Below are 27,556 nucleotides of genomic sequence, written 5' to 3' on the forward strand. Positions count from 1 at the left end.
CATAAGAGTGATTCTCTAATTCGGCTACACTTTTAAGTCCGTGGATTTTATTTGGCAATTCCACTAACTATTAACTGCATCCAATTATGTTTTGGACATTAGAAAACATTTATCTTTCATATAATACAGAAAGTGTAGACATAGCATTATTTCCCTCAGCAAGAATGAATATTTAATACTGGTTTTGGGCGTTTTCATGCCGTCCTGTTTTCCAAATGTCAGATTCAGTCTTCATATTAGCATGTAAAGAAACTTGTTTTGCCCAAGACGATTACAAATGTTGATTCACAGTAATCATCACAATATGACAAAACTGTCAGAAAGACCACTGTCCTTTCCATTATACATGAAATTTGCCATTTTGTGTTTGTCCACGAAAACTGTGTTAACGGTGTCACGGTCTGAAACCTCCTCCATAAATCAGTAATGGTTTGGTCTTAGGCCATACGAATAACATCACGTGATGTCATAACCTCTTTGGCAGGATACGGGAAGACTTTTTGGTAAATATTGAGCTCCATCCTTCCATAATTTAATCCATTCTTTTTCATGTTCTCATAGCGGGAAAATTGCCTGTCAACGGTGTTATCAACATATTCATAAGAATCTGAATTAGAAATCACATGTAGAAAAACACAGATAAAGCATACAGATACATGAATTGATTAAGGTGTTGTGGTGGAACTTCTGAGGTCCTCAGTTAGCACAACACCATAAAAATGGCTGAAATGTCAACGGTGTTACCGTCAATGGTGTTACAATTAAGTATGACAGTCAGGGTTGCCAGATGAGGCTGATGATTTCCAGCCCAAAAAGTGATCAAAATCCGCCCTAAAAACCCGCCCAATTCTATTGATTTATATGGCAGTGGGAAGGTTTTTCTGATAGATGCCATTTTTACCCGCACCCGGCCATCCTAAGCAGCCCAATTGGGCGGGAACCAGCCCAATCTGGCAACACTGATGACAGTTGAGGAGGCGTATGTTTTTGCCAATTTATATCCATATTGACAGACAAACAAACTAAATAATTTGTGTTCTAGGGAGATGGGTTTGTCTGCTCTGTTTTTTCTCCTAAAAAAGTGCAGACTTGTTCCCCTGCACTGTTGACTGTAACACCGTTGAGTAACACCGTTGACTGTTTTGAAAGAGTTTTTGCGCTATTGATCCCTTATGTGTTGGAAAAATCCTATGAACATACACTAGGGATTATCTCTGGAGAAGGAAGTCTTGTGTAAGGAGGGTGACTATATTCAAATCAGACGTTACAGGGATTTATGATGAAAAATGTGTCAGTCTGTATCACAGTGACTCATAAAATCCTACTTATGAAGCTCAACAATCACATTTTCTATATCAGTTGCACAGATTAAAGACAACATTACTGCTAAGGGACATAAGCACTTTCAAACATATATTGTTTCAACTCTGTAGTATTTTTATATATGTTTGAAATGACATAGTATTTGTCCATAACACTGTTGACAAAATAATTAAGCAAATGTTCGCTTTAATTAGAGTATTTATCAAATGATTTAAGATTAAGCTTGGCAATTTGTTTGTTTGGAAACTTAAATATATACACTATGTAAACATCTAGGTCATTTAGTTGAAAAAAATACTGATAATTGACATTTTGCTTTTGCCAAAAGCGTAGGGGAATCGTAGAATCACTCATAAATAAATTTGACATTTCTAAAAATAAATACAGAGGACATGACCCCTGTGTCCTCAATGGTAGTTACGGCCATGCTCAGGATGTGGTCGCTGGCTCCTCCTCCCTCCAATCTGCTGTTGGTCAGGTGTCAGTGTTGCCTTGTGCTCATGTCTCACCTGTCTCTCACCTGTCTCCAGGGCCGCCGCTAGGCATAAGCAGGGTATGCAGAGTGCTTAGGGCCTCACCTTACCTGACTCTTGCCCTCTGGTATGCGGGGTGCGAGAGAGAGGAAAGGTAACGCCTCTGCGTGTAGTTGCTGAACGCACGCAGCCCAGATGATATTAATCAGGTTAGACCTCACCCACTTTTCCCCAAAAATTGGGGTCTCTTAAATTGAGATCGACTCAAAAAACATAATGAAAAAATATTACATAAATTACATTGCAAAACATATATGTATTAGTTATCAAAAGGCCTATCATTTTTCTTTTTAAAATGTGTATTCCATTAAGCTGGGCTTACACTGTGCGACTTTTGCCCCGATTTTGCCCTGATTTGGCACTCGCGCGACTTTTTGGGAGTCGGGCCGATTTCTTACTCAATCGCAGGTCAATCGTGAGTCTCGCATCGTGCAGTGTACATGGGGTAACGACAAGCGATTTCGCCTCACGATAGGCCTAGTGCAATCGCGGGGTCGCAAGAAAATCAAAACGGTTTGATATCCAGGTCGTGGCTCGTGCGTAAATCGCACAGTTAAAGCAGTGCTACGACCCGATTTGACACTTCACATACACAAATTAATAGGGCCGTGCGATTTGCTGTTGAGCGCGACCTCATCTCCACCTCAGGTGCGCAGGTTCCCTCCTCTGCATACCGGGGAAACATGTCTGTCGCGTCGCGCAGTGGAAGCATTTGGCTCGCATCCGACTGTCGGCTCGTATAGTGTGAGGGCGTGAGTCGTGAGATGTGAACTTTTAAATAGGCCTAGTGAAATTCCATCGTGCAGTGTGAGCAGGAGGTTAATACCCACGAGCGAAAATATCGCACAGTGTATGCCCGGCTTTACTCGATTCGAGATAATTGATTATTGTTATTTAATTATGAGAGTGGGCCCCTGACCAGTTATGCTTAGGGCCTCCAAAACCTTAGCAGCGGACCTGCCTGTCTCACCTGCTCTGTGTGTGTGGTGCCATCTACTGTGCCATCATCACCTGTCTGTTGTGCTGTCTTTGCTGGCCTCTCTGTGTGCTATCTGTCCTTACCTGTCTGTGTGCTGTCCCTCCTCGCCAGTCTGTTCTTTCCTGTCTGTGTGCAGTGCAGTGTCTAGTGTCTAGCTTCACCTCTCAGTGTCTCAACAAGGTTCTCTTCTCTTCTCTTCTCTTCTCTTCTCTTCTCTTCTCTTCTCTTCTCTTCTCTTCTCTTCTCTTCTCTTCTCTTCTCTTCTCTTCTCTTCTCTCTGACTGCTGTCAATCCTTACCTGTCCGTTTGGTCAACACATCTTTTTGAAGTGTATTGATGTAGTAGTAGTAGTAGTAGTAGCTTTATTGTCCCCCATGGGGGAAATTTCTTCTAGTGAGAGGTGCGTAAGACATGAAAACAAACACAATACAGTCAGATTCCCAAGCACATTTACCCCAAGCAACACATTCCCCCATAAAATAGACAAGACATTGGACAAAAACAGATGTCATCCATCAACAGTGGTCAGTCCCAGTTAACCCCATAGCGTGGATAAAGCATGGGAGGATGTGCAAGCAGCAAATAAATAAATAGATAAGCAAAACATTCTAAAAAAGATCAAACATTAGGGTGTCATTCATTCCTTCTCAGGCCTGCTGAGACAGGGTGTGCAAATTAAGATCTACCTTTTTGTTTCGCATGTTTGTTAAAAAAGCTAATTGCTTGTGGGATAAAAGATTGCTTGGATCTGTTTTTAAAAACAGCAGGGTGTCTAGGGTGTCTTGTGAACAAATTTATTTAAGGTATTTATTTATTTATATATTTATTCATGTCATTGTTGGTTTTTAATTTCAAGTGAAATGTATTACCTATACTGGTCATGAAGTAGCCACAGCTGTTTTACTGGCTTTAAACGAAAACCAACAATATGATCTGACTGCTTGCCTGCCTGTCTGCCTGTCTGTCTGCCTGTCTGTCTGCCTGCTTGCCTGCCTGTCTGCCTGCCTTGTCTGCCTGGCTGTCTGCCTGCCTGCCTGTCTGTCTGCTTGCCTGCCTGCCTGTCTGCCTGCCTTGTCTGCCTGGCTGTCTGCCTGCCTACCTGCCTGCCTGCCTGTCCGTCTCTCTGCCTGCCTGCCTGTCTGCCTGCTGGTCTGCCTGTCCGCCTGTCCGCCTGTCCGTCTGTCTGTCTGTCTGTCGGTCTGTCGGTCTATCCGCCTGCCTGCCTCCCTGCCTGTCCGCCTGTCTTTATGTCTGCCTTTGGTGCCATCTATTCTTTTCTCTAGTTCTGATCTCACCTCTCTCTCTCTTTTATATCTATCCTCCCCTGTTTGTGTTTGTGTGGTGTGTTGTGTTTTTGTCTACCCTCCCCTGTTTGTGTGGTGTGGTGTGGTGTGGTGTGTTGTGTGTCCACTCTGCTTCGCATCTGTATTGAGGCCTTGTCAGTGTTTGATGGATGTTTTGCTTGATTGCTACATATTTGCATCATGGTATCCATCCCGACTCCTCCCCCAGACACCTGCACCTGCTCTGCAAAAGTCATATTCCACAGTAGTTTATACTGCTGTAGTGTCAGCCAGGTGTCAAAAGAAAAAAGTAAATTCATGGTGTAAGTACTAGCGCAAGATATTACATAGCTGTTACGCCCGTTAGTTCATTGTATCTAATGAGGTACTGTAGGTAGATTGTGTTGTTACAGAAAGACACTAAAAACTTAAAAAGAGCCCAATTTGATCCAACCAGTGCATAGTTAGCTGATTGTAACACAAGTACACACAGTGGCGTGCACAGACATTTTGGGGGTGGTGCTCGAGGACGGAGCAGGGGGGCATGTGGAGCTTCCGGCTGCCTTAGGGTATAGAGCAGGGGTGTTCAATTAAAGGTCAACAAGGGTCAGTTTTTCAAATTTCTCTCAGTATAAAGGGGCCGAACTATACATATGTATTATGGTTGCTGACTGTCAATGGAAAAAATACGGGACACTTCATTGAGGTGGGGCTCCTCCCCCAGAAAGTTTTTCATTTCTTTGATGTAATTTCCTGCATTTTAATGTCCCGTGTCCCGTTACGATTCTGAAATACGATTCTGTATTTCAAGGGGCTTGTGGGGGGCCCCAACCTTGCCGTCCAAGGGCCGCATCTGGCCCCAGCGCCGCCATTTGAATAGCCCTGGTATAGAGGCTACATTATATTGGGGCATTCACACATTTGGAATCATCAAGGATTTCTATAATCATGTCAACATGGACCACAGCACATTGTGAGAAGAAAAAAACTTTCAAAAAGGTCATAGAGCAAAGGGGCAGGTGCTTCAGCACCACCTCTTCCTTATCTGTGCACGCCTATGAGTACACAGGTCCACTGGTTACTCAGATAAGTTACTGTGTTGGAAGGAAACTGTGTGTTTTTTTGTACCTCTTACTTTTACTTTTGACATTTCTGCCGTGGTGTCTGTGTGACACATGCGCTGCTTATTACTTCAACGACACAGTTCTGTTAAATCCACTGGACCATATTTGTTATCGGTGTATTTATTAATGCATCTATTTCAAGTCACCCCATAGAATTCATGTTGGTTAAACCTTGGCTGTTTTTTTATTTTCAGTAACATAATATAAAATATAATAGCACTGCTTTATGACTTCAATGAACATAATATAACATGCCATAACAATGTGTTATGGGTCAAGTGAGGCCTTTGTGTCTTATTGACAATAGTGATACTCTTACAGATTTTTTTCAAAAAAAGTATTTTGGGGGGCTTTTCAAGCCTTTATTTTTGTTTATAGGACAGTGAAGGTAGTGACAGGAAGTGAGTTGGGAGAGAGAGACGGGGAGGGGTCGGAAAAAGCACCTGGGCCGGAATCAAAGCTGGGTCAGCCACATAGTAGATGAGGGCCCAATCGTTAGCACATGTGCACAAAAAATAAGGAAAAAAGAAAAAATTGATGCAAGGTGCGCCCCCCCTTTTCTTTGATTCTAAGTATTAATTTGGGACAGCACCCTTAAAAGTTATCAAGAAACCTGAGTGAAGCCTGCTACATACTTGATTTTGATGCCCAATCATTAGCCCCATGGTAGGGCTGTGACACTGTACTGTAAACTGTCACTATAAATTAATCATTTAACAGAGACTTTCATGCATGTTATGCACAAATACACACATTTATAAATGGCATTACTCACGCATGTGTTCTGTGCTCTTCCTAGGGAGGCAAAGTAATTGTATTTGTATAGCCCATTTTAAATACCACAGCCGCTAGTCCAAAGTGCAATACGATGCAAGTACAATAACAAATGGCCATAAAATAATTTAAACGCTGCACTACAAAGATGGGTTGGACCTTAACCACCAGTCACCTGCCAAATGCTGGTTGATTTCAGCGCTGGCCGCTGGGGGATAAATTGTGTCAACCCGCCTGCCACTCTGACAGGTGAAAAAATTCACCTCAGCTCAGCTCAGGCTTTAAATGGCCTTTCAAATGTCCTGTAGAGTGCACATTTTTGACAACTACAGTGCCTATGTTATGCTGCTACTCTGCATTAAAGGGACAGTTTGGTCAATTTCAACATGCAGTTGTAATGCTCACACTACCCTGGACTTGTCAGTGCCTGAGATTTTTTTTTCTTCTTCTTCAGCCGTTTCCGAGATCCTGGTCATTGTAATGGGGGCAGCTCTTTGTTTACATTTCAAAAAAACATTTTTATTTATTCCCAAAAACATCCAAAAGGTTATAAAACATCAGCAGACAACTAGCAAACAGCAGTACCTTTTGGGAAAATATTTGGAGCTGGCCTATGTTTCTTTTTTTTTTTAAATGTAAACAAACGCTGCCCCCATTAGAATTGCTCATATCTCGGAAAGGGCTGAGCCGAAAAATGTGGCATCACCAGGTACTGACAAGTCAAGGGTAGCGTGAGCAATACAACTGCATGTTGAAATTGACCAAACTGTCCCTTTAAGGGTGTAGTAACATTATTGTATATCATAGTCTAATATAATATTGTGCCATTATATGTAACGCCATTACAATGTTTGGAATAATTGAAAATTAATTGAATGGTAAAAATGGTGAGTGCCTTGTAGATTTGAGAATCAAACTACTACAGTGAGTGGTGGGGGAAAGACTTAACTTCCGTCTACAACATAGTTGTAGAAACAAGAAGGTGTGATTCTACAGCACCAGGATTGGATTAAAAAGCAGAAATGCAGATGTCAAGAAATGGTAACATTGTCATAACTCCTCTAGTTAAAGCAAAGTTCAAACCTCAGAAACATGAAGCACATTATAGTTCATATATAGGGTTTTTACACCTCGTTCCCTTTAAGTGAACAAAATTCAGTCCTCTTCAGTGGACCAAAAAGCGAACCGACAGCAAAAGGACTCAGTTCTGTTTTTGTTCATATTGTGAGTGTATTAAATAAAGAACTCGCTGATCTTTCTGGTCCTGTTAGGCTTTTATGGTGTGCCACTCTTCTTTTTTTAGCACACTCTGTCCTCTAGAGCCCTCCTTAAGTGATTACAGCTAGTCACAAGTGTAACTTGTCAGAACTCATAAGCGAACCGAACTGAGACCACATCAACTAAGGTCTCAGTACGGTTCGCTTACTAGGGGTCTGGCTACGCTTTGGAGCATTCACATATGCGGCGGAAATGAGTCACTACTCTGAGTTCGCTTAGGCGGCTGAAAGGGACCAGGTGTGAAAACGCTGTTATATAATTGCAGGGTGATGGCAGAGTGCAGATGATTGGATAAGGGAGAGGACTGTCAATGAAGGAGTACTGAAAGGTCCATTGGTAGACCTATCGAAATTAAAGTGGAAAAATATTATTAGGACATACAGTTGCATTTCGCAGTTTGATGTAGGCCTTCTCATCCTTTTTCCTCCTCAAACATAATCATTTTACTGCTATTTAGTTAGCATTGTTGCCACTCACCAACAATGACATAACACCTGAGAAGTGAACATATCTAATCCAGATCCCTTTGGATGTGACTCAGAGGAGACGCCATTCAAATCTAGAAGATTTTTGCATAGCCTCACTGTTGATTTTGCATGCACGTTTGTAAAGGTTTGTGTATAATAACACTGACTTTTTTTTCTTATCTGTTTTCCCTCTACCTCAGGTGGACCAATTGAGCTGCGTGCGATCAGAAAGACTAGCCAAGATAAGCATCAACCTGGAGCACTCCTTGGTTGTCTACCCCACATATGAAGACCCTCAGCCTGTAATGACTTGAGACCATTCATCCAACATTCTTCATCCAAACGTGTGTCTCACCAGCAGGGCCGCTGATAGCTTTTGCTGGGCCCGGGACAAAGCCATTTGAAAGGGCCCCCACCCCTATTCTCACATTGTAAAGGGGTCCCAATTCTGGGCCCCTCCTTTCTCTGGGCCCGGGACAACTGACCCCTTTGCAATGAAGAGCAACATCAGAATAGCTGTTGCTGCATTGGTGACTTGCACAGTTGTGCTGATCTTGTACTCCAACCTATTCTTGAAGGACGTCAATACGTCCGTGGATGTGACATGGAGTAAAACTACGACGAAGCCCAAAGTAGGTGTACTACCGCAGCAGCAGCCTACTGCAGAAGCCCCGAAAGCGAATCCCATCACCAAACCTCGCCTGAGGAGATACGTGCCTCGTCCCGTCATATCACCCATCAAGTTCTCCCCGGAATTCAGGAGAACCATCCCGCAGAACAGCGGCTTCTGGAACCGGAAGTTTCACCACAGTCTCAAGCAACTGGACTTGGGAAATGTGTCGCACCTCAACAGCTCGACGGAGAGCTCAGAGTCTCTGCAGGCCAACATTCCAGATCTTAATTCCTATTCGGCTCTCTACCACCAGTTTTTGCATAGCATGCATTTCCGCACGCCTGACCTCCTGATTAACCAGCCCAACAAATGCAGGTCAAATGGCCAACCTGAGCGAGTGACGCTACTGTTGGGAATCAAGTCAGTCGCTCGAAACTTTGAAGAGCGGCAGGCCATCAGAGAGACGTGGGGGCAGGAAGGGTTGACTGGAGACGGCTTGCTGGTGCGCCGCGTTTTTCTCCTGGGCACCCTTCCCTCGGACGTCCCTGACCTCCGCGCGCTCATGGCCTTCGAAGCCCAGCAGCACGGGGATGTGCTCATGTGGGATTTCAAGGACACATTTTACAACCTCACGCTCAAGGACCACATGTTCCTCGAGTGGACGCTGCAGCACTGCTCGCAAGCCTCTTTCATCTTCAAGGGCGACGACGACGTTTTCGTCAACCCAGGCGCCGTCCTGAGATACGTCAAGTCGCTGACCCCGGACAAGGCGTCCAAACTGTACGCAGGCCAAATCATATACCAGGCCTCTCCTCATCGTAGCACTAGCGTCAAGTACTACATCCCGCAGTCGTTCTACGACGGACCCTATCCGCCTTACGCCGGCGGTGGAGGCTTCCTCTTCTCGGGGGCTCTGTTGCCGTCCCTCTACAGCGTCACCTGGATCATTCCGTTCTACCCCATCGACGACGTGTACACGGGGATGTGCTTCCACGCGCTCGGCGTGGAGCCGGAGAAGCACCCGGGCTTCCAGACCTTCGACATCCGGGAGCAGGACAGGGAGAACCCGTGCGTGTACAGGGACCTGCTCCTGGTGCATCGGCGAAGCCCTCAGCAGGCGCTGCGGCTGTGGAGGAGCATGAAGAGCCCTCTGCTGACGTGTTGAGGAGGCCGGCCCTCTCACAAAAACAGCTTTTTAAATATTTTTTAGGGGCTTTATATGCCTTTGTTGACATGAGATGCTGACAGGAAGTGAGTAGGAGAGAGAGATGGGGGAGGATTGGGAAATGACTCCGTCCGGACTTGAACAGGGGTCCCCATGGACATGAAAGCCCAAATGTGTGTGGTATAGCGCATTGCGCCACAGCGCCCCACATCTTTTTATATATACTGTATATACACTGTATACCAGTATATCTTTTTTTTTGGAGGGGGGGGTGTCATTGTTGAAAGTGGTGACAGGAATTGAGTGAGAGAGAGGGATGGGGTATGGTTGGGAAATGGAAACCCAGGCTGGATTCGAACCTGGGTCCACATGGACGTGTAGCACATTCATCCAAAAGCATGTCAGTGTAATTCCTCAAATCATTCTCACAACACGTCTTTACCGAACTTATTCCCAAGTCCAGTTGATATGGCCTACCTGTTGAGCTGAGCGACAAACCGCTGTTGAAAAAGTGACAGTGAAAGCCCAGCTGGGAAACTTCCACTCCCATTGTCATTGTGACACAGCACTCCACAGCATACGTGAACACTGCACACAACGAAATTTAATCTATGCCTCACCCGTGCAAGGGGGCAGCCCCTAATGGCACCCAAAAGGGAGCAGTGTGATGGGACGGTACCATGCTCAGGCTACCTCAGTCATAGAGGAGGATGAGGGCTCCTGGATCAGTGGCTAGGGTGAGGGCTGTGCTTACTGGTAGCTCATTTCAGCAAAGCCGCCCATCTCCACAGAACACCGGGTGTACCGTAGAAGTAGAGTATGCCTGAGTTGATGATGTTATTACTTGTTTTATTTCTGTGAAAGGTTCGACCTTATTTGCCTTGACGGTACTGTAGTTAACTATGCTCTCAGCATAGTCTAGTGAATGCAGCATAACAAGCGTTTTCACAAGTTTGCTTCACGAGGAATCAAGCACTAGAACAAACCAAACTATAAGATGGAAGTAAGCAGGGAAAATGCTCTATCTACTGTTGTATTTTTATACTTTGGTTCATGTACTGTATGTCTTAGGTTATTAACAAGTTTTGCCTTTTGTAAGGATTATCATGACTATGGTTTTAATTCGGATTTAATTTTAGGCCTTTCCTTTCCGAGGCCTGAAATGCTATATTCTCTGTTTATTTTAGTCCCCAATGGTGAATGGCTGCTTTTCTTTTTCTGATGGTGTAGAATAACGAATGGGTAAAGTTGTCATTCATGGATTTTTTGTCATGAACTGCCTGTCATTTGTACATTGTTGTGGTGAGGCTATCTTTTCAGCCATATGCACCTTTGACCTTGGCAGCTTTTATTTCATATTAAATATGTCATATACTCAATATACTCTGCTAAACAAGTCAATGAGTGCGTATACATGCAGTTCAGTATCCCGAATATGATCGGGATATTAAGTATCCCGAATTTGCGTTTGCGCATATAAACACTTCAGTATCCCGAATAAGCCCTTATTCGGGATACTGAGAAATCGGGATATGCTAGGTGGAGTTTTCCGAAAGAAGCCGAGATACTGACGCATGTATACACCTTATCCCGAATACAGGGGCTTCCCATGGAACGCTGTTGCTGGTATCCAGGCTACACGCATTTGAAGAGAATTCTATAACGTCCAAGAATGTAGACTGGGATATAACGTTCTGTGCGCATATAAACACCTTATCCCGAATATGATCATAACCGGGATAAGCCTCATATTCGGGATACTGAACTGCATGTAAACGCACTCAGTGTGAAACCTTGAAGAACAAAAAGTATACCTGTTTCTTCTTTGACTCATGCATTCAGTGCGATGAAGTAGTGATATGAAGATTGACATAATGCCCATTGATTTGCCTGGAAACAATTTTGCTACACCCAGAAGCTTATTTATTTCGTAAGTCTCTTTCTGTACATTTCTTAACTCTTAGGGAAACATTGGGTCTAGTATACTTGGAAAATGAAGGAAGCTGGAATGAAGCTGAAATGAATTGCTGACCCCAAGCTTTCTTTTCAAGTTTATCACTGTAACTCACTATTTTTTGCTTTTTGAACTTTGAGAAGAGCAAAGGGAGGGCTGCGCAGGGGGGTTAGAGTGTGTATAACTGATGTTATGAACTGTACACGCTATATTGTCAACTTCCTTAACTGAAACGCTCTAGATCTAAATGAATACGTAGTCACTGTGAATTAAAAACCTTGTTATAAGAAAACTTTGCCTTGTATATTCATAAATATGTTGGAAACTGCCTCCAAATGTCAGTCATTGGCAGACCATGTTTTCAGAGTAAACATACCCAGGTAGAGAAATCCAAATATTGACAAGAAAATTTCTAGATTAGATGCTAACTGATGGTGTTTAGATGACAAAATCACTTCAATAATCCGATGATCATTAGATAAACAGGCTCTCAAGAACAGTACCAGCAGCTACATGTAGCAAAGGCGCCGTTAGAAAGCTTTTTGGGTGCCACACCCTAACCAAATCAAATCATAATCCTCTGTGTGCCCTTTTGACAGGCTTTCACAAGTGCAACTTGCACCTAGATACTTCTGCTGACATGAGTTTACTCCTTTTTTACTGTAACACCTCTCTCAATACTGACATCCATGTCCTGGAAGCTTTTTAGTGAGACCTCACAACTAACTCTTCAGCACAAAAGCCCTGCAGATGAACAGGTTTCTGCTGTTTAGTGACGGCTGTCCACTAATTAAGCAAAATGTTAGATTAATTACCAGGGCAAGGCCAACGGCACATAATAAATGCCATTATATTACTACAATGATGCACAGATTCAACATCAGTCAGCAATGTTGTTCAGCAACATTTCCGATTCCTTTTCTGTGGCTTTCAATAATAGAGCCACAATGCAGCATATTTTTAACTGGTAATGGATGTATTCTTTTTAAAAACAAGTTGTTTTGTTGTTGTTTTGATTTGCTTTACTTTTCTTTATTTCTTTTGTTTCTGACATGTTAATGTTCTTTCCCTTTGCCTGACAGGTAACTTTTACATGTCTAAAGCAAAAGAAAAGGAATTACTTTATTTATAACTGCTGTACATTCAAACGGGGTAGGCCTTGGCTTGATCTTGTTAATAGTTAGACCAGCAATAATCATCTATCCCTACATTGACATGAACCATTTAATTTGGAATTAACTCACTTAAATTCTGAATAAAGCTTAATTTCACTTAGTAAACGTCATTTAAACACTTCACAATTCGGAATTAAATGGAAGATCAAAGGAAACGCCATGGAACTATTTAATTTGAAATAATTAATTCTGAATTAAAAACGTCATGTAAACGTAGCCTATGTGTGCTGTTGTTAAGTATCATAAAAAGCTTTCATATAGGCTGAGGTAAGGAGAAGCAGGTTTGATGAAATCTTGCTCAGACTTGTAAATTCCAGTATAGTCAACAATAGTTGTCAAAACTTGTTAAAGATTAGAGTGCAGCCTTTTGCCTCGATGAATGACATATCGCTCTCAAAAACCTACAGTAACTTCCTCTTCAAACTCCCCTCTCTCACCTATACAAATAGCCATCCTCCCACCATACAAATAAACTAATTCAACTGTGGATTTTTGAATGTCCTCTTTCTGTACATGTCAGCTGTAATACTAATACCCAAACAAAGGAAATAAAAAAGGTAGCCATTAAATAATTCATTATGCCAGATACCAGTAAGCAAATGCATATGATTCACTCTACTGACGCAGTTGCTGGAACTGAGGTCTCCAGATGGACATGCTCTGATTTCAGTGCCAACTCTTAACCCCTTTGTAACATAGGCCTACTCCAAATATTTTCCCAAAAGGTATCACTGTTTGCTAGTTGTCTGCTGATGTTGCATAACCTTTAGGTTGTTTTTGGGAATAAATCCAGATGTTTTTTGAAATGTAAACAAACACCTGTCCCCATTACAATGACCAGGATCTTAGAAAAGGCTGAAGAAAGTCCAGGTTAGTGTGAGCATCACAACTGCATGCTGGAATTGGCTGAACTTACAGTTCCTCTTGTTTCACTGGGCCTTTACTTCTCTACATTGTTCTTTCTAAAGTAAATTGGGAGAGCATTAAGCTATTTCCCCAGATTGTTGGGATCAAACGCACAAGGTGGGTTTCACAACAGAACAGCTGGGCAATATTAATCTAACAGAGTGAAAAAACACGTACGAAAACACTTAGTTAAACTAAACATCAAACAACCATTACTCCTATCACAGATACAGCTGATAACAATGGATTTATACAGCTTTGTATAATAGCAAACAGGATAAAGAAAATGTGATAAGATAAGCAATTGTGACCATACGGGTATGACTATTTTGAGCAGGTCACTTGAGGTTTGATTTGAAAAGATGAAGAGCCAGTTCTCAAGTCAGGGGTGCATTTCTCGAAAGCGTAGTTGTTAGCAGTTAGCAACTTAGGTAGTTGCCAATGGGAAATTGCATGGCAACTAACAAAGTAGCCAACATAGTTAGCAACTATGGTTTTGAGAAATGCACCCCAGGTGAGAAGGCAGAGACTTCCAGAGCTGAGGAGCAGACTACATCACTAGAGGGGGCTCAACAATGACAGTTGAGGAGTGACACAACACCTATACGCTCCAGAGGACAGGCAGGGAGGGGCAGTGTCGCTCGTGCCATCTAATAGCTCCTGTAGACATAGAGTAGGATTTCATAAGTGCCTCAACAATGGGCCTGTGTTAAAGCCAAGACTGCACAGTAAATGCAGTCATGGGTAAGCGGTTAGGGCGTCAGACTTATAGCCCAAACGGTGGGGGGGTGGTGTGGGGGATGTAATTAACCAGTGCTCTCCCCCATCCTCCTCCATGACTGAGGTACCCTGAGCATGGCACCGTCCCGCCGCACTGCTCCCTTGGGGCGCTATTGGAGGCTGCCCCCTTGCACGGGTGAGGCATAAATGCAATTTCGTTGTTTGCAGTGTGCAGTGACCACTTGTGTGCTGTGGAGTGCTGTGTCACAATGACAATAGGAGTTGGAGTTTACCAGTTTGGCTTTCACACTCTCACAAATGTGTTTATCCAACACTCACAGAGTGGGCACAGAGTGGGTTGTGTTGAGTCAACACTAGCAAAAATGTACTTTGTAAGTACAGTACAAGCCAGCCAGAAACAGAAGTAGAGTAGAGTAGATTAGAGTATCATTTATGAATCCCAAGGGAAATTAAGCTCTCAAACTCACTAAATATGAAATTAAAAGTGATTAAAGGGGGAGCAACTTTTCTATTTCTAAGCATTCAGGCTCATTCACATGTAACTACTGTGGGAAACTGCTGAATGGAAACATTTCAGCCATACCACTTCTTGGAAAGTCGGTGGCCGTGACCGGTTCACTGCTGGCGTTACAGAACCCATGTTCCATTACATTCCATTCTAAGGCAGGTAAGGTGTTGCGTCAGGTAAGACTATTGTTAGCTTTCTGCTAATTGCACAAGACTGACTCAGAATTCACTGAAATTCAAGAAAATGGCCTGCTCAAACACTGCACTGTCCATGTAGAACAGGGGTGGGGAACCTATGTCTCGAGGGCTGTTTACGGCCCTTGAGGCCGTTTTATATGCCCCCCCCCCCCCCCCTATATAATTTTAAGTTATGACGTTTGGAGCTTCACATGTCACATATTTGTAGAGGAATCTTAGATTTTACATTTGAAATACATTTGCAATATTCAGGGGACCAAGAGAAGGTGTGGTCGGTTTTCAATGTAGGCCTAAAGTGCAGGGAGAAATCCTTGTTTGTGTTCACAGTACAGTGACACTGAAGAAGGCTCTGTGCAGCCGAAACGTCTGTCATACCAGTCTTTTTTAAAAAAAAAAAAAAAAAAAAGAACAAGAAAGAAGAAAAGACTGAGTGTGATCCATTTCCTAACTACTTGATTACTTCAGAGACACACCAACAAGACGGAAGAGCACAGTGTGTGGAAGATAACCTTGTTCACAGTACAACCCTTAGAGGACTTTTACGGCCCTTGAGGGAATTTGAAGTGGCCCCTCGAATGAAAAAGGTTCCTCACCCTTGATTTAGAATGTGCTGTACAACATTGCCCACTAGAGGGCACTATAACCAATATTAGGGCTATCATTGGCGAACTAGACAGTCCTTGAAAATAAAATAAATGTTGAGTACATAGACAAAACACCCACAAAATTGTTGTTTAAAAATGGATGTTTATCGGGAATGTGTTTTGGTCACACATGATTGGACAGGGTTCTCGCTCCATGAGGGACATATGATAACCCTAACTCACGGGTATTTTGAGTGTTTCTACAGAAGCCTTTTATGAAATTGTATGAAATGTGCTATACAAGCAATTATTAGTATTATGCCCATTGTCATTACATTTTACATTACATTACATTTTTTTTCAATTGCTTTTGTCAGAAATAATTGTAACTGTCCTCTCCTCTCCTCTACAACAACATTTACATGTCAAATTCTTACAGGTATGTCACAGTACAAGCAGGTGCCGCATCAGTAACCAGAGTTGGACCACCAGACCTGGGCTAGATTGCCAAGTACATACGCACGCACACAGGACCGCTGACAGCTTTTGCTAGGCCCAGGACAAAATCATCTGAAAGGGCCCCCAACCCAATACATACAATGTAATGGGGACCCAATTCTAGGACCCATATCTCTCTGGGCCCGGGACAACAAACCCCTTTGTACCCCAATGCACACGCATGCACATACACACGTACACCGTAATCCCTATCCCTTAGGCTCTTATGCTCTGAGGTCTAGGTCAAATGAGCAGCCTCCTCCAGTCCCTGTCACTCTAATTTAGCATGTGAGAAATGAACTTCATGATGAGCCAGGTTGAAAAGGGATGGATAAGGAGGACAGATGTTTTGTTCTGGGGCATCCATTCCTTAATTGGTACCTAGAAACGATTAAATGAGGTTATGGGCAGTTGCTGGATTTTATTGTTGTTGTTGTTGTTGTTGTTGTTGTTGTTGTTGTTGTTGTTGTTGTTGTTGTTGTTGTTGTTGTTGTTGTTGTTGCTGCTGCTGTTGCTGCTGCTGTTGTTGTTGTTGTTCCTATCATTATTATTATTGATCAATGAATGAAGAGATGAACATGATACTTATCCAAATACACGAGGACAGATATTTGCTTGGAATGAAACGTAAGTGCAATTTCCGCAAACTGATGAAGACTGAATTCATCCAATCCACTAAACTTTAAAAAAATATATCACCAAATACTCTATGAAACATTTTTCGCAGCAAATTAAGTTGATGATTGTTATGTGGGACAGTGAGAGCTGGTGCCAACATAAATTATATTTTAATTTGTTGTGTCTTTAGTGCTGTCTTTGCAGATTTGGGAGAAAAGACCTCCGAGAATGTGTCATTAATTTTTAATTATCTTAAATGTCTTTATTCCTCTGTTTCACTCCCTGTGATGAGCTGTAGTAGCCTACAGGTCTTCAAAGACTATTACTGTATTTCATTTGATTAATTATGGATCATTTGTTTGGGTAGTAAAGCTTGTGTGTAAGTGTGAAGGTGTGATCAAATTTCACTGCGGGAAGTCTGTTATTACCACACAGAGGTAAGTCAAGAAGTCGGTTGTGGCCTAAACGCTAGGCAGTCCTGGGGGTCAAGGGGTTATGGGTTCAAATCATGTACTAGTGGAAAGAATGTTGGTGGCCTGACTTCCATACACGGCTGAGGTGGTAACACAGTTTTACTGTGGGCGCTTCCACTAATGGTCTGCTAAGGTGTTAGGTTCAGATAAGTGAACTCAGAGTGAAATAAATCTCATAATAAGTCCTCACCCCTTCATTATCTTTTCAAAACAAAGCAATACATTTACATGTATTGTAGGTGATTAGGTTGTTCATTGACATACCCAGCAAAGTCACTAACCCTGCTTTCTTGAATATGCCGCGTCGGTGGCATGGAATAAAATGTTTTGGGTCGCAGCTTAGACAATATTTACAATGTGTAGGCGCTACTGAGGTTGTAAACCTGACTGTTTATGGTCCCGTTGGCCTGGGCTTTGAAGAAGATCAAAGACAAGTGAACCATGTGACCATGCACTGCACTTGGACTGCAGAGGTCTTACAAGTTTGTGTTCAAAGGTTATTGTCATACAGTATTAAAGTTATTGTCATGTTAAAGATATAGAAAACAGGCCTCCGTGAATATATAAATACCAGTCAAAAGCCTGATAAAACTCACAAAATACCAAATTAAGTGATTGAAGGAGGAGCAACATTTCTATTTGTAAACATCAGGGTCATTCATATATTACTACTGTGGGAATCATGTGTTGTATCATGACCAGATTGGCCAGCCTGGCTGGAGATTAATGTCGAAGCATGCAGTGACTAACAGAAAACAGAGACGTCAGTCCCAGAATGTAAGAGCCAGCACATAATTGGAAAACCTCTGAGGTGTGACGTTCCAAAATTGATGAATGACATTTTATTTTGGGGCTATTGTTCAGGCTGAGCCAACCACCTCCAGTCCCGACACCTAATGAGTACACACACTGAGAGGTAGTCAGTCAGCTTGGTAATACAATCTCCTGTGTTCATCAGGACCTGAAGACAGTGATACTTAGAGCAACTTTTTGGTAGCCTGGCTATTGTGTCTGCAAGTGTCTTTGAGTCTGAGCATTACATTTACATTACATTACATCGCATTTGGCAGACAAACCATCTACAAACCAAACAATCATTTGGCAGACAAATAATCTACAACATTTGCATTTTATTACATTGCATTTGGCAGACAAACCATCTACAAACCAAACAACCATTTGGCAGACAAACCATCTACAACATTTACATTACATTGCATTGCATTTGGCAGACAAACCATCTACAAACCAAACAACCATTTGGCAGACAAACCATCTACAACATTTACATTACATTGCATTGCATTTGGCAGACAAACCATCTACAATACATTACATTACATTGCATTTGGCAGACAAACCATCTACAACATTTATACACGGGAGATGCCAAGGGCATGCCTTGCTCATGCTCATGAAATGTTTCAGAATGACTGTTTGAAGCTTCAGCCGTTTAGACCACCCATCCTTTCGCTCATCTTTTCACTGAACTGTATTATGACCCATCGAGCCACTGAAAATTCAAAAACTCAAAACTCAAACTCAAAATTGGTTGTTTCTCTTTTTCATGGGACTTTGAAATATTGCAGATGGGTTGTCTGCCCATTCTAGGCTAAAGTCTTAAAAGAGCCTTGTTGTTGCGATAGCCAGGTAAGCATTTAGGTAAAGGTGCTGCATATAGCAGGGGTGGGGAATCTATGTCTCGAGGGCCGTTTGCGGCCCTTGAGGCCGTTTTATCCGGCTCCCGATGTAATTTTAAGGTTATGGAACTTCATATGAAATATGACATATTTTTTCATGGAATCTTAGAACATATTTGCAATACTTAAGTTATATTCAGGGGACCTATGGAATGTTTTAAAGGTGGCTTCCTTCAATATAGGCTTAAAGTGCATGGGGAAATTCTGGTTTGTGCTCATAGTACGGCCCTCGAAGGACTTTTACAGCCCTCGGATGAACTTGAAGTGCCCCCCTCGAATAAAAAAGGTTCCCCACCCATCTTATAGGTACTGCTTATTGTTGCCCAGAGACATTGCTCAAAAAGTTACCCTGTGTATCATGACTAGTTACCCTGTGTATCATGACTAGTTACCCTGTGTATCATGACTAGTTACCCTGTGTATCATCATGTTAAGGGTTGGTGTAAAGTGGACGTCAGAAAGTAGACATTTGACAACAAATGATGTAGGCCTGTGAATATACTCTCTCAGATGAAACCTATCTTAACCTCTTACTGCAGATGGGGTCGCCGGCAGGCCTATTAACTATTTGCTGAAAATACTCAACTACAGAACAACATTGCTATGACATTACAGAGAGCCTTAAGTAACAGATTAAATGTTGGTGACAGTAAGGTTATAACATAGGCTTTGTGTGCTAAGGGGTTAATATAGGCCTACAATAAGGAGATGATTCACTTCTCCTTGATGTCCACTTGACAGCTGAGTTCAGGCAGCAATCTACGGTATAGGTGTGAGACCAGTCCACTTGCCATGTGTGTGGAGGTGGCCCCCTGGCACCCACCTCTGGTAATGAATCCAAAAATCTCATTACAGCCGAATGATAAAAGCTATCTGTATCTTGTTTGTAATGAGAGCTCTCGTTCATTTGCATCCCAGATGGAGGATTCTAATGGCTAGATTATTGATAACTTGTTTGGATCAACAACACCACTGAATATTTCTCGCTCTTCTAACAGGTTTAATGATACGCCTCTCTTACAGTTCTCAATTTTGCCCTATGAGGTAGGTGCACAGTTTAATGAAGGGAACCATTGAACAAATACATACTCCCATTTGAGCATTCCTTCATAAATTTGACATGAAATGTCTGCTGTGCATTTGGTAAAGCTTCTTTCATCATTCAGCTGGCAGAGACAGAGAAATGAAAGTCTGTCTCCTTCCATTCAAAATGAAGTTCTATTCAAAGGAATATCTCGTTTCCTTTACAGAGCCAGACAAAAGAACCATCTTGGGAAAATGTGGCAGTGTGCTGAAAAGCCTTACAACTCATTCAAACGCTTTTGACAATTGGTCTTTGCTTCTTTTGCAAAGGGGAGATATAAAGTCAGAGAAAGAAAAAAATGCACAATTGTTCAGTAATGAGAGTTCAATTCCAGAGTGCATGAAAATAGTTTTTGACTTATTCATTGTGCCAAGTCAAAGTGAAATATAATTTGTTTGAAGTATTTGTGCTTCGTTTCCAGACGGTCCATGCTGTGTCTAGTTTAAAAATACTGAGACATGTAGGCCTATGGGTACAATTCCAATTTTTTGTGGTGGTCAACAGAGAAGAAGGAGCATGAATGTTTTCATAATCCTGTTTCATTGATTGGGATTTATACACTGTTTATGGATTTTTAACGGTGGATCTTCTTCATGTACACCATTTGGAATTAGCAGAAATAAACATCAAGTTCACAACAGTATGACATACAGTTGCTAGGAATGTCTTTTGGTTTGCTCGCAAATGTAACAACACAAATACACATAGCTAAGACAAAGACAAGAAAACAAGAGGGGCCATAAATAAACAATGAATTATGCATACAAGTAACCACCGAAAAGTGCAATAAGACATAATACAGTACATAGTGCAAGCAAGGTAGGCAAGAGGTAGAAATCCAGGCAGTGGAGTGGCTGTAAAGTGCTAGTGCATGTTCAAGTTCAAGTAGCGGATGGCTTGTGGGTAGGTGCTGTCCCTAAAACGTGTGGTGTTGCATGGGATGCTGCTGTATCTTTTCTCTGTTGGAAGGAGTGTGAATAGATGGTGTGCTGGGTGCGTGGGGTCAGAGATGATGTTCTTGGCTTTCCTGGCTATTCTAGTGTTGTAATGTGAGGCTAAGGTGGGAAGACTGTGACTGATGATTTTAGAGGCCCTGTGTACCACCCTCTACAGTTGTTGCTTATCCTGGCTGGTGGCCCTGCCATACCAGACCAGGATGGAGAAGGTGAGGACGCTTTCAATTGTATCTAGGTAGAAATGTATCATGCTTGTTTGACTGACTCCAAATTTCTTTAGCTGTCTGAGGAAGTATAGTCTTTGGTGGGCTTTTGATTTGAGATGATGTGACTGATGTTCAGGTTCCATGGCAGTGACTGATGGATGGTGGTGCCTAAAAAATGAAAGGAGTCAACCCACTCCACTACTGCCTCGCGTATGAGGCCTATTACAGTGGTGTCATGTTTGGATGCAAAGCTTCTCTACTTTGGTCAGACCAGCAAATATTTGTCTACAACTTAGTAAATATTCTTGAAAATATCAAATTTGTGAATGGGCAACATACATTTTGAAAATAAACGACTACATTTACATACTCCATGTCCATGCCTGAAACTAAACAACAATGATGAAAGGCATTTCATACTGTAATGCATGCACTGCCAATGCACTTGCTAGGAAAGAACTCCTAATAGCAAGACCTCAACCAAAACAAACTTCGCCTTTCAAAGTAAGAGTCTTGATCTAATTCTACATTATTGTTCATTTAGTATGCTTGCGTGGCCTAATGGGTAGGGTGTTGGTCTGTCAGAGGGTTGCAGGTTCGAATCCCATCCTTATCTCTCCCTACCCACCCATTGCTGAAAGGCACCTGTGTGTGTGTGTGTGTGTGTGTGTGTGTGTGTGTGTGTGTGTGTGTGTGTGTGTGTGTGTGTGTGTGTGTGTGTGTGTGTGTGTGTGTGTGTGTGTGTGTGTGTGTGTGTGTGTGTGTGTGTGTGTGTGTGCGTGCGTGCATGCATGCGTGCATAAGCCGCAAGCATACTAATAGCATTGTCTCTGCGGAAATGCAGTCTAGTTATTATTTGAGAATGTTACCTTCACATGTTCGTGAATTAGGGCACACAAACTCCCCTGAAAACATCACCTCCTTGGTGGAGGTAACAATAACAAAAGACAGTTTTGCACGAGGAAAAACCAACAACCGAGAGCTGGACCTGAGAAATATATTTTTAAAGTACCAACATGCATTTGCATACAAAAATGTGAATAAAATGGTGTGCCATATACACATGCTGGAGATGCATGACTAAGCGCAAGAAGGGCAGAAGTGGGATTTAAATTGGAGGGGGATGAGTGTGGAGAGAGCCATAGCCCAGGGCATTAAAGCCCAGTGACCTTTGCTTTTGAGACGAGAGTGGGAGTGAAGGGGGAGCGTTTGTTTAGCTTTTGGGCAGGTTTTCTTCAGTTCTTTCTACACATATTTGCTTAAAGCACATACTGAACTCTTAATCAATCCATGCATTTATACGTTCTTTGGGTTTGATTATGCATTCAATATTCCATTATTTTATACGTGCCATGTATTTGTAAATGTGGCCTGAAATCGTGATGTGATACAAATGTTAATGTTTCCTAGATATTTGCTTAATACCTTTTTAAAATACTGTCGGTGTACTGTTGATATTTCACCATAAATAAATGCCAATGGCATGCCAAGTGTCATGTTCTTTCTCTGAAGGAAGTAATTGATGGGGCTCATCTGGGCTACTGTATCTACAATCCATGAGAAGGAATTGGAAATAATTGGTTGCATATCATTTCAGAATGTTAACCTAAGATTCAACTCAAGTCCACTTGTAGCCTATTGTATGGATTTGCATTGTGACATATTGCATTGTGATTTGCGTGCGTAAGGTCTATGAGTTTTTGTCACAAACTCAGATGCTAAGATGCAAAACAAAGCATGCTATCGCAGTCTTCATGGGTAATTATCCAGCTATTTCCTGTTATTCTCAGCCCCCGGTTCCCAATCACAGCGCATATGCACACCCTTCACACAGAAACAATACTATAAATTACCGTACCATAGGGCTACAACAACATGAAATATTTCTAATGGTGCTCGATTAGACATGTTTCAGTTATATCCTAGATTCTTAAATGGTTATGTGAGCCTATTTGAAAATAAAAACTCAAGCCGTAAAAGCTGCAGTCAGTTTGACAGTTCAACCCCAGCCAACTCACTGCCTCAAAACAACAAAAGTAGTTGAAATAGTGTTTCCAAAAGAGTTTCAGTGCTACATCACCTGTAGTCACCTCTGAAGTCCTTTTTGCAAACACCTGTTAACAGCACCTATTACCATACAAACAAAGTTTGTAGGAGCACTGTGAATTCCTGTATCTGCACTTCTGTGCTGCTCCCAACCTAAGAGCCCTATCTCACGCCTTTCGTAAAGTCTTCACGAAAAAATAGCTTAATTTTCGTGGTGCATTCACGTTATTTCCCGCCTTTCGTAAAGTCTTCACGAAAATAATAGATTAATTTTCACGCTGCCTATTCACTTGAATTGCCCCACTGCTGCTATGGTTATCCAAACGTCTGCAGGAGCGGGGAGGGGGTGCTGACAGAACACTGCTGATACACTCGGGACTCACTAATTTGACGCCCTTTCGGTACTTACGCCTTATGTCCCCTAAACCTAAACCTAACCCTAACCTTAAGCCTACTTAACCCTAAACCTAACCCTAACCCTAACCTAAACCCTAACCTTAACCCTAAACCTAAATTGCTTGTTTGAAATGTTTGATTACCATGTGACGGTAGGCTACCGAAAGGGCATCAAACTAGTGGGTCGCTAGGCAACAGTCGGGCAATTCAAGTGAATAGGCAGCGTGAAAATTAATCTATTATTTTCGTGAAGACTTTACGAAAGGCGGGAAATAACGTGAATGCACCACGAAAATTAAGCTATTTTTTTCGTGAATACTTCACGAAATGAGTGAGATACGGTTGGACCTAGATGGTGACTGAAGCCGAAAATGACTGAGCATTGTTTTAAAATCACATCTCAAAATCACAGCCCTTCTCCCATGCCTGACCAACTACTCATGGCCCTGTTTCTCGAAAGCACCATTGCTAACCAGTTAGCAACTTACCAGGTTTCCAATGGGAAATTGCATTGCAACCCAATAAGTTGCTGACTTAGTTAGCACCAATGTTGTCGAGAAACGCACACCAGGATCCCACATCATTCATTTGTGAATGCCATGGGTGAACTCAGCGCTCTTTGCCCAAATGATTCCTGGACAGGACCATTACATTTGGACACGCCCAGTTTCTCAGCAAGTTACATCACATGGATCTTTGATAGACTTTGGACACACGATCCCAATATCTAAATACTCAGTTCCTCTGAAGATAATCTTTAACGCCTAAATTGGCCCAGTTCCCACACTTCAACGAAACTTTGACAACAAAATCGCCTTTTCATAACAGTACATTGTTTTGAGACAAGGCATTGATTTTGCACGTGAAGTGAGGAGTTTTGCCCGTGTGCTGTGTGTGTGTGTGTGTTTGGATTTGTGTGTGGAGATCGGAGAACTCTAAACATGATTCAAGAAATTGTGTGTAAACATTCGACAGAAAAAAATGTAAGACCAAACTCATAGGCCGTCACACATGTGGCAATGTAACGTCACAGACATGGTGGATTTCCCTTTTACCTTCATGATATATAGTGACTTGGATGCTGTGAGGTGAGGGGGTGAGTAAAGGAATGCAGGAATGGTCACCCCCAATGTCTTTTACTGTTATGCAACCATTTGGTCCCACAGTCATTAAAGTCACAATACCAAGTTGCTTTTTTTGTTCTCCTTGTGTTATGTAAATGAGGGGTGTATCTGATTCATGGGGTGTATCTGAAAAGCTGTTGGCTCAGGGGAAGAGCGTGAGAGAGAGAGAGAGAGAGAGAGAGAGAGAGAGAGAGAGAGAGAGAGAGAGAGAGAGAGAGAGAGAGAGAGGAAGATGACTAAAATCATGCGTCATGCTAAGAAATATCACAGGAAACAGAACAAGAAAGAGCATTTCCTCATTTTGTGTGTGAAACTCAATTGAACCAAACAAAACCTTGAAAACCTTGAAGACATTAGTGTCAAACTTCCCTTAGGACACAGTTGCCCATGGATGTCGTACAGGGGGGCAGAGTGTGACTGAGTTATAGGGCTCCATATATAGCCTACGTAGGGGCCCACATAGTTTCAGATTCATGTAGATACAGTATATGGCAAGGGGGGTCCACTGGGGCTGATTGTACATAGGGCCCACAATTTGCTGCTACGCCCCCGCAGTATGCCCACCACAGGTCGGCAAGGTCGAAGACGAGCTGATGGACAAAGCATGATAGGTGAAATTCTTGTGGGAGAGGAAGCTGTCGGTGGTCGGTCGGTGCCTACGGTGGAAGCCAAGGGGATTGATTTTTCCCTCGTCGTCATGCGTCTCTATGTGCTGAGCCCATTAAGGACTCTCTCTTCCTGCGCTGTGCAGTCAGCACTTTGTCATATATGTACAGCAGCAGCACTCAGTGATGTTCATATGGTGGTCCCACAGGCTATTAGCTCTCCTCTCCTCTCCTCTCCTCTCCTCTCCTCTCCTCTTCCCTTCTCTCCTCTCCTCTCCTCTCCCCTCTCCTCTCCTCTCCTCTCCTCTTCTCTTCTCTCCTCTCCTCTTCTCTCCTCTCCTCTCCTCTCCTCTCCCATCAGCCCGCCGTGCCATGCAGGAAATGACCAATCATTAGTTTGAGTCATTCCCATTGTATGTACACAGGAATGTTAGCCAGTTAGGCCTTAGCCATAAGTTTCCACTCAATAATCATTTCACTTCATGTTACGAAAGGGTGCGTTTCTCGAAAGCGTAGTTGTGAACCAGCTTGCAACTTGGGTGGTTGCCAATGGGAAATTGCATTGCAAACAACAAAGTAACGTAGTTAGCAACTATGGTTTTAAGAAATGCACCCCAGGCTTGTGTGAAATGTAACATGAACAAATGTATATATGTATGGATATAAATATATACTTCTGCCTTCAATCACTGCTTAATGAATATGAGATATTATGAACAGGACACACATTTGCAGATCACTCTCCTCTTACACAATGGTGATGGATTCTTGTTTGGTCTGGTTCGCATCTATCACTTTGAAAACTAAATATATATACATTGAAAGGTCACATTTAACGACTGGGTTTATGCATAGCTATGAAAATGTCAGTTAAGAATTTTCTGTTCATTTTAATGCCTAAGCCGGCCCGGTAGAACGTTGGATATCAGCAAACACTTGGAGATAGATTGGTGGGTGAATACTCCCTTTACTGCCAGATGACAAAACTGACATCATTTTGGTTGTCACTCTTAATGCCATTGTAGGCCCACTCACATCCACTAGTTTCCAGGAAGACCATGGCCATGATGAATGTGCCATATAGGCCTACTTCAAGTAGGTATGTCTAAGCATACCAATCCATATTAAGGAGCATTCCAAAACATCTAATCTGCTGCGCTACAGTAAAAGCATACTAGTCACATAGCATCGCACACTCCTGCCATTCAGACGCCTGCTGACTATTACAGTTTTCCTCGATTATTTACACACCATTTCTGGAATCATGTCTCTGAAATATTGTTTTTAGACTCAGAGCACAGAACACATTTATTTTACATATTTTTATGACATTGAAAAAAAAGTTGCACTAAATTACTGTAAAATACATGAAAGTGATTTCTTGTGTGACATATTTTAGCATTCAAGAACTCCATCCATGTCTTCAATATCACATGTAAACTGTGTCCTTGTGGTGTGATTGCTGAAAACAGGTATGAAATGAGTTTGCCCATGTGATTAGGAGGCTCACATAGAATGGCAATTGATTTTAGTATTTTGAATGAGTGTGTTCCATCAAAACAACAGGGATTTTCTTCATAAAAAGTGTGCCTGATCCAGAGAATTGTGTGTTGTGTTTTGAAAAGAGTATGTTCTAAAACTGAAATGAGATCCTTAAGAAGCAATTGTGCTTGTAGTTCATTGACATTGGTTAGGGGAGTTGGGAAATGGGGTTACATGTTTTCAGAATTGTGGGTGAAGTAGGCCTACCAGAAATTGTGTGGAAACAATCAAGAAAACTGTAACTGAAACTTCTCACGCCCTTACATCTTTTGCCATCATCTTGCCAAGAAATCCACTGGCTGCAGTTTTCTATTTGAAAAAAAGGGAAGTTTCATACCTTCTCCTCCTGTAGCACATCTTGAATTGATGGCACATGTTCCATTATTGTTGTTCTTGTTTATTAAAGTGGATCACAAAAATGCTTAATGACACTTCAACACTATTGATCAGCTCCCGGATGATAGTGCAGTGAGGCAAACAGTTTCCATGAGGCGGAACGTCTAGCTGTTTACACCAACTGTTGAGATGATGTGACTTGCTGTAGCCTAAATATTTACCAAGTCTACCCCTGCCCTGACTGAGTTCCCCATGCCCATAGACGATGTCACAGAAACAGTGTTGTCTGTTCATTCTGTGAGGGCGCAGACGGCTGGCTTCATCTAAGGACTTGCACTTACTGATGTTGTAACAGCAGTTAGATTTCC

General features: G+C 42.3%; 1 protein-coding gene across 1 annotated transcript in view; it reads left to right on the forward strand.

The window, feature by feature from the left end:
• Nucleotides 1–10,936, forward strand: part of b3gnt2l (UDP-GlcNAc:betaGal beta-1,3-N-acetylglucosaminyltransferase 2, like) — a 30,549-nt gene extending 19,613 nt beyond the window's left edge. Inside the window, exon 2 of the mRNA XM_063205282.1 lies at nucleotides 7,962–10,936. Within this exon, the coding sequence (XP_063061352.1) occupies nucleotides 8,256–9,539 (1,284 nt within the window). The 5' untranslated portion in view covers nucleotides 7,962–8,255 and the 3' untranslated portion in view covers nucleotides 9,540–10,936. The remainder of the gene's footprint in view (nucleotides 1–7,961) is intronic.
• The last annotated feature ends 16,620 nt before the right edge of the window (nucleotides 10,937–27,556 follow it).

This window comes from Engraulis encrasicolus, chromosome 8, assembly GCF_034702125.1.
Source record: "Engraulis encrasicolus isolate BLACKSEA-1 chromosome 8, IST_EnEncr_1.0, whole genome shotgun sequence".
Lineage (NCBI taxonomy): Eukaryota > Metazoa > Chordata > Actinopteri > Clupeiformes > Engraulidae > Engraulis > Engraulis encrasicolus.